General features: G+C 33.6%; 1 protein-coding gene across 2 annotated transcripts; it reads right to left on the bottom strand.

The window, feature by feature from the left end:
* Positions 1–2403: 2403 nt before the first annotated feature.
* LOC104111206 (bHLH transcription factor RHL1-like) lies at positions 2404–8040 on the bottom strand. 2 transcript variants are annotated; one of them, XM_070177042.1, is made up of 7 exons: positions 7617–8040; positions 7428–7520; positions 6756–6917; positions 6139–6204; positions 5027–5092; positions 4432–4504; positions 2404–3042 (listed from the first exon to the last, which is right to left on the bottom strand). In XM_070177042.1, exons 1-7 carry the CDS (start codon positions 7956–7958, stop codon positions 2690–2692), a joined length of 1155 nt encoding a protein of 384 aa, XP_070033143.1. In that variant the 5' UTR covers positions 7959–8040; the 3' UTR covers positions 2404–2689. The 2 variants fall into 2 exon arrangements, with proteins under 2 accessions (XP_070033143.1, XP_009619149.1); XM_009620854.4 differs by having other exon boundaries at positions 2404–3049; positions 4436–4504; positions 7617–8038.

The raw sequence follows: 8040 nt of genomic DNA, 5'->3' as shown, positions 1-8040 counted from the left end.
GCCTGCTAATTGTTGCTGGGAACAAATGCTAGCATTTGATTAACTTCGAATAGAAACAGTATTTTGCAGAAATATAAGGTAAGATTGCCCTATAATAGACCCTTTCCCGGACCCCATGCATAGTGGGCTTTAGTGCACCAACCTGCCCTTCCCTCTGTTCCCCATGTTGCAAAACCAAGGTGATCTGTCTTTTCTAGTGTTAAGGAATTCGCGATTCTAATGTGCTGAAGTTTTCTATGTTATGTCATTTCATTATACAATACAACAATAACAATAACAACCTAGTATAATCCCACTAGTGGGGTCTGAGAGGGTAGTGTGTACGTAGACCTTACTCCTACCATGAGGTAGAGAGATTGTTTTTGATAGACCCTCGACTCCCTCCCTCCAAGAACTCCCCATATTGCTCTTGGGGTGACTCGAACTCACAACATCTTGGTTGGAAGTGGAGGATGCTTACCACTGGAACAACCTACTCTTGTCATTTCATTATACTTGGAGGCATTTTTTCAAAAGGTATCTGAAATGGTTATTCACACTACTCATTTCAGACCACACCAAGCTTTAAAATTTTAAACAGTTTGTGTTTGACTTTTTAATTTGAAAGCACTTTTGAGCAGTAATTAATATTTGGTTAAGCTTTTAAAAAATAATTTTAAGTGTATTTTTCTCAAGATGCTTTTGGAAAAAATATTTTTTAGGAAGAAGCTAATTTTTTCAGCTTATCAAAAATTGAAAATATTTCTTAGTTAAGATTTTAAAAGGAAAAAAATACTTTCGGTAAAAAAAAAATCGCTTTTAGCCTAAAAGGTTGGCCAACAGGCTATTATATAAATACTTGATGATGCTACAAGAGTGGGTTACTCTAGTAGTGAGCACCATCCACTTCCAACAAAGAGGTTGTGAGTTCGAGTCACCCCAAGAGTAAGGTGGGGAGTTCTCGGAGGGAGAGAGCCGAGAGTATATCGGAAACAACCTCTCTACCCAGGGTAGGGGTAAGGTCTGCGTACAAACTATTCTTCTCAGACTTCACTAGTGAGATTATACTGGTTCGTTGTTGTAGTACTTGATAATGCTATCATGCACAAATGCAAAAAGTACACCTTTGAAAGAAACATCATATAAAGAACCTTGCTGTTTTGTAGCTTCTAGAAAACAATTTCTTTTAATATATAATTGTCTTTGCTATATTATACTATCATCTATGCCAAAATGACGTGCCATCCTTACCTATTTGACCTAAAGAAACACTAGACAAAAAATACATTAAAGTATTGAGGTGTTGACAAAGTTCAATAATTTTCACTCTTTCAATTCATCAAAGATTTAAATTTGAGAAAAGTATAATAATCCTTTTTTTTTAAATTCTATCGATAAAGCAAGACCCTATGCTGTCAACCCTTTTCCATGGGATGACAAATTTAAGTTCGACCGAACTCCTTTTATTCAAATTTTGTGTTTATCATAAGATATAAATTAAATTTATATAAATTAATAATTTAGAATTAAATAACTTAAAAGAATAATAATCCTATGCTCCGCAACTGTCCCAAACATACCAACCCCTCCCTTTCCAGATCCTGGATTTCTGTAAATTTATTACTACTAATATTCTTCTAATGATTCTCACTTAATCATTCATAATTACATTCTCTCATAATAACATCATTACAACCTATCATTAGATATTAATAATTCCTCATTATCACCAAGTAGGCTTCCCAAAAAAGAAAAAGTAGGCTTCATAAATAATTTATCAGACAAAAAAGTTCATAATTAAGAAGGAATATCAAAGGAGACAGTGAGTCATTAGTTCCTATTGCAACTTTTGTTGTTAGCTTGAGCTTACTTAAGCCAAGTCTACTTAAATACGGCGTAGTTCTTCTTTCTTTTAGGGAAATTTGTTTCTTATTTTTAGTCTTTGTGATCTCGCTTTTTGTTGGTAGTAAATTTTTATGACTAACCGTTATTTTCTTTCATTGTTGATCATCTTACTGTCTTGTTGTTTTTATTCTGCTTTTATATAGTTTTTTGGTACTGTTCTTTTTTATCTATATTTTCATTAATGTGGTGCTTATACTTTCCTGAGCCGAGGGTCTATCGGAAACAATCTCTCTTCCCTCAGGAGTAAGGGTAAGGTTTGCGTAAACACTACCCGCCTCATACCCCACAGTATGGGATATTAATGGGTATGTTGTTGTTGTTGACTTTTAGTCTTTGTGATATCTATTAACCACTTTAACTTTCAATTAATTGAATGTGCAATGTCAATCTATTTGTGAAAATTCACAAAATAAATCAATTATTAAATAATTTAATTGCTTTAACGGCATGTTAAAATTTGCATTATTATTCCATATTTGAGTACTGCATCTAAATATAACATATTTTATATATACAAGATGCCCAAAACGCACATTGTAATAAATTCAAGATCAAATGCTATCAATAAATTATCACAAGAACTAAAATCAGAAGTCCAATAATATTTAGAGCAAAACATTTCAATACCCCCTTCTTTTTTTGTCCCATGTGAAAAAGGCCCTTATTTTGGCGGCCGTTGAAATTTCAGCTCTAAAATAGCAAAATTATCGCCACTTTTTTCCCCACATTTTCCGGTATTTTTCCATGAAAATTGGATAATTGAAACAGTCAACGTCGTAAAATTACGAAGTATATTTCAATAAACTCAAGCCCCGCCATTTCCCATCGTGGCTGACTGGACAGTGGAAGCCGACAAGCTAGGAGAGGATGGCCCCCCACCACCGCCGTTGATGGCGGTCGATCCTCCGCTTCCGCCGCCGTGTAGTAGTGGGTTGTTGGGTTTCGTAGAGTGACACGTGGCGGTGGAAATAGCTGTGGCTAAAGAAATTGGCATAAGACACAAGCCTTTTCCTTGTAAGTATTGCATGGCTGATCCCATATCCTCCTCCATTAGCTTTGCCACCTGGTGTTCCGTCATTGTCATGCTGTCATTGTTAGCTAACGACGTCGTTCCGTTACTGCCCCTCCCTCCTCCGTTAGCTTGTGCACTATCACCTCCTCCTCCCTACAAAACCCAATTATTATAATTAAACCCAATTGTAATTATATTGTGGGAGCATATTTTGTTTATGAGTTATGACGGTCGTGCTCGTCTTGGTCTTGGCCGTGTTCTTTAGGTCGACCATGCTCATGCGATGCGTCAACGAGGAATGCCTCCAGATCCCTCACAATGTGGGATATTACTGAGTATGTTGTTGTTGTATTTATAATTATATATAATTTTTAAGGAAAAAAATATATATTTAAAATTTGTAGTCGTCAAAATATTTCTGCGGTAATAAAAATATGTTATTAAGGTTATGCTTAACCAATGGCGGAACAAGAATTTTCACGAAGCGATAGTCAATATATAAAAGAGTAAACACACAAAAAAATCAAGATGATTCAATATATATATATATATATATATATATATATATATATAGTATATAAATGAAAAAAATTAACATATCTAGTACAATTTTTCAGCAAAAATTTATCAATTGACTCCCTTTTTTTATAAGACTCCCTAGATTTCTAGTTCGAACTCCGGAAATGGAGAATTTCTAGTAGGAATTCCCTATTTAATCGGACCAGCAGAATGCCATCAATGAATAGGAGTACCGAATGATTATTATAAAAATATGTCATTACGCCTAAATGAAAATTTTAAATTTAAATACAAAATATTATTCTGTTTTAAATAGATTAAAAAGAACTGCAGGTAAAAATGGGTACGGTGAGGAAAAAAGAGAGCACGCGTGATGCTTTTTGAGATTGTCACATTCTGCTGACAGAGAATTTGAGAGGGACAGATTAGAGGTATTTTGTCTGCTCAAGAATTGTTCCCATACTTTCCTACTGATCACAGTACTATGCTATTTTCATTTCTTGTTGATTTTTCTATAAATGGAAAGCCTAATAGGTACTATATTCTCTAGCATAGGTTTTACTTTTTCTTTATTATATTATATTATATTGTACATTAAAAGAATAACCATTCAAAGGGAGAGCATGTAACTATTAAATACTCTCTCTTCATCAATTCAAGTGAACCCGTTTAAATGGACAAGAAATTTAAGGAATAGAGAATACTTTTGAACTTGTGGTGTAAAATGATGCATATATATTTTGTGTGAATATAAATCATTGCATAAATATAAATTATTTTTAAATAAGAAAAAAGATTATTATTTTTTACACGGAGTAAAAAGAAAATAAGAAGGAGTATATAGGAGAAAGTTATCCGCACAATTTAACCATAATCTTATATGTGATGATGCTATAATGTGTTACGAATATATTAATTTTTTGCAGCGAAAAATATGTGCATTAAGATTAGTTCAAAAAAACTCAAAAGTAACATGCAAAATGACTGAAAATTTCAACTAAGGTATGATGTAGTACGTACCTCAGAGGACCTATCAGCAACTCGGGGAGCAACAGCTGCAGCACCGCCCAATCTACTCATACTCAGAACCTAAATTCACAGAAAAATAAAATGGAAAAAGCACAAATAACATAAAAGTTAGTCTTATAGATGGCCAAAAGGAATTCTATTAGTAGAAACTCTTATTTGTGCTAAAGAAAAATTATGAGATTTTACATTTAAATTTCAGAAAAGATAAAAAATACTAGGTGATTCATTCAATTTGGTGTTCGACCTTTTTTTCATTTAGTTTGAACCACTAGAAAATTTAAAAAATATTAGGCTATAATATGACTCGTAATTGACTCAGTTGTTGGACCCTGGACCCATGTGGCCCTGCCTAAGTTTTGGTGGCAGAATTACCAGAAAATACTTATGCTGATAGAGGTAGTAAATACTCAGTGAACAATTAAGGTACGTGCAAACTAATCCGAACATCACCATATATAAGACTATATTCACATGTACAAACCAAGTTGAAAACAATCACTAGAACATTTTCCATCCCAATTTGTCAACTATTTTTAAGTCCAAGAGCAATAAAAGTGAAAGTAGAAGAAAGGGAGAGAGTACTTTGACTTGAAGCTGGAGGAATCTGACATAGTCGATGATCTCATCTAACATTGAAGCCTTGTCTGTCTGTCATTCCATAAACACCATCACGTTAGTTCTCCATTTATCTCGTTCATTAGCAATAATTAAAATAATTTAGATATTAGAGCAATTATGATATTAATTGTCATAAACCACAATTATTAGTGTGTAATATATATATATATATATATATATATATATATATAAGACTCATAATCTAAAAATTAATCTGGTAGATCAATAATATTTGCATGCTGACGCAGGAGAACATCACACACTTGAGTTTCAATAATATATACTTACATTTATATAGTTTGATTAATTACTAAATATGTCTCATCTCCAGCTTGATTATAAACTTAAAGTAGGCACGGAAAGTCACTCACAGTTACCATATCTTCACTCTCAAGTACCCTTATCAGTAGCGAATCCAGGAAATTTGCACATCCTTTGCCAGTGGGCTATGCAAAGGTGTTCAAAGTCTATTTTTTAATTAATAATAAATACTAATATTTTACTTTATATATAGTATAATTTTTCGGCGAATGGTGTTCAGTTAACCACTCTTGGGCCAACGTAGCTTCGGCCCTTCCGCATGGGACGACAAATTTGGAATGACACAAATGCCCACTAACGCAAACACTAGTGACTAGACTTGGCGATTGGAGCAGCTAAACAACGATAACATATCCATATTCAACTACCAGTGTGATTTTACAAGTGGAATCTAAATGTACTCCTACTATCTTGTGTGGTGGAGAAACTGTTTCTGATAGATAATCGGTTAAAAAAAGCGTTTTCGAAATAAATTTAAAAAAAATATGAGTAAAGATAGTATGATCAATAAGTAGAAATTAAATTTAATGAATAAATTGTATACACAATCATTGTATGATATCATATTTTTCTTAATTAAAAAGATGAATTTTTTATTTAAAACTCAACTTTTTATTTTATTTTTATTGACATGTTTTTATAATTATATAAACATCATAGCATGTTTAATGGCATAAATTCTAAAGATGCTAGCTATATTTGAATTAAGTAGGCCAAAATTGACTTATTAGCAAGTTTTTACAGTGAGAAAATACCTTATTGGCATTGGGTACCAGCTCCTGTAACGACTTCATTCTCTCAGCAATTCTCTCTCTCCGTAACTGCTCACCACAAAACAAAACAAATCAGAAACCACAAAATTAGGCATCAGAAGCTAACTAACTGATCACAACACAATAAAATTCAAAAAACCACAACAAATAAAATCATTTTTTTGTTTTCCATCCAGTGTCCGGTACCCGCATTGGAGCCCGACTATATCCGGATTCGCGCCGCATAAGGCTCCATTCGGGGAAGCGCTCCCTACCAGTGGCGGAACCAGACTTTTGGTTAAGAGGTGTCAAAATATATAAAAGTAAACATACTAGGAAATTAAGGATAGTCAATACATAGTATATATACATATAATTTATTTTTTTATCTACCTAGATAATGTAATTTTATTTTTTTTTACGAAAGGGTGTCATTCCTATAAGGTGGCTCAGCCACTGCTCCCTACCAAAGAGGAAAAAACAGTCTCATCCACTTCACCGCATCCTTCGGCGGTAACAAATAAAATCACTAAAACAACGAAAAAAAGGGGGGGGGGGGGAAATCCCGCAACTGATTGATAAATATTAGTAGTAAGTGAAAAGACGAGTATTAAACGAACTCTTTCAGCAATACTGTGAGGGTCAGTTGCTTGTCCTCTCCGAGCCCTAACTTTCTGTTGCTTTGGCTGCCCTCCTCCACCTGAACCACCACTCGCCGCCGGTGTTTGATTCATTATCGACGACGCCGGTGCTCCGAAACTCTGTGTTTGCATGGATCCTCCCTATATTTTCACATTAGAGTTTAAGTTTCGTGCACTGTAAAAAATATTTACTGCTTAGTTCACTTAATAATTACATTCAAATCTTTTCATAAACATTAAATGATAATTTAGTAAAATAATAACTAACTTATTATCAATTCAAAATTTATTGACGCGTATAAAAAAAAAATTATACTGTCAATAAATATAACTTAAATCCTTTTAATCGGCACTAACTTTTTGCATATAAAAAATGTATATAAATAAGAATGTTCTCTATAAATTAGCGTAAACATAATGAATTCTTATGTTTTGAAGACGTAGAGAAAAATCATATAATCAATCACGATATTGATTAATATATTTGAATATCTAAATAGGACTCAAGTTATATATATCAATAGTGTAATGATCTTTTACGTTATCGATGTAACTTAACATATTATAATATGTTATTTAGCAATTTATTTTAAATCATCAATCAACAATATTAACTAATTTTATTTATAATTACATTTTAAATATGCATACCTGAGCATGGTGAAAATGCTGAGGTTGATTAGAGGTTTGACCAAGAGATGCAGCGAATCCATTGTAAAGAGCTTGAACTGAAATCTCATTTCCCTACAATTAATTCACCATAATTCAGATAATTAGAATTATAAACACGATTAAACAAAATTAATCTACTGATTTTTTAGTAAATGAAATTAGACTAACCGGATTTCCAACGTCATCGTTTTGGTCACCATTACCGGCGAGTAATCCTCTAGAAAGCAAAAGCTGCTGTTGAAGCATCAACGCTTTAGCAGCTGCGCCGCCGCCGCCGGTGATCTGGTTCTGCCGGAGCTTGGAAGCTAAGAAAATTGACTGGTCGTCAAAATGACCGTCACCGCCGCCGGAGAGGTCCGGCCAGGGAGAGGAAGAAGGAACGGAAGAGAGAATCTGTTGGAGAAAGTCATCGTGAGATGACATCGGGTCAAAATGAGAGTGACTCATATTTTGACCCGACGAAGCTCCATTTTCTTCTTGTAGTGACATTTGTGAATTCGTAGCTTGCATTTTTTCTTTTTCTGTTAATGAATGAGAGAAGACGTGAATGAATTAATCATAAGTTTGGTGTTGGAATGTTGTTTATATAGTT

Source organism: Nicotiana tomentosiformis, chromosome 6 (genome assembly GCF_000390325.3).
Source record: "Nicotiana tomentosiformis chromosome 6, ASM39032v3, whole genome shotgun sequence".
Classification (NCBI taxonomy): domain Eukaryota; kingdom Viridiplantae; phylum Streptophyta; class Magnoliopsida; order Solanales; family Solanaceae; genus Nicotiana; species Nicotiana tomentosiformis.
This window is presented reverse-complemented; position numbering and strand designations above follow the sequence as displayed.

Excerpts from the sequence above, each read along its gene's own strand:
- LOC104111206 (XM_009620854.4), bottom strand. The coding sequence starts at position 7,958 with ATGCAAGCTACGAATTCACAAATGTCACTACAAGAAGAAAATGGAGCT. Across the intron at positions 6,918-7,427 it reads AGCATTTTCACCATGCTCAG|GGAGGATCCATGCAAACACA; the intron begins GTATGCATATTT and ends GTGAAAATATAG. Across the intron at positions 3,050-4,435 it reads TTGCTGATAGGTCCTCTGAG|GGAGGAGGAGGTGATAGTGC; the intron begins GTACGTACTACA and ends TGGGTTTTGTAG.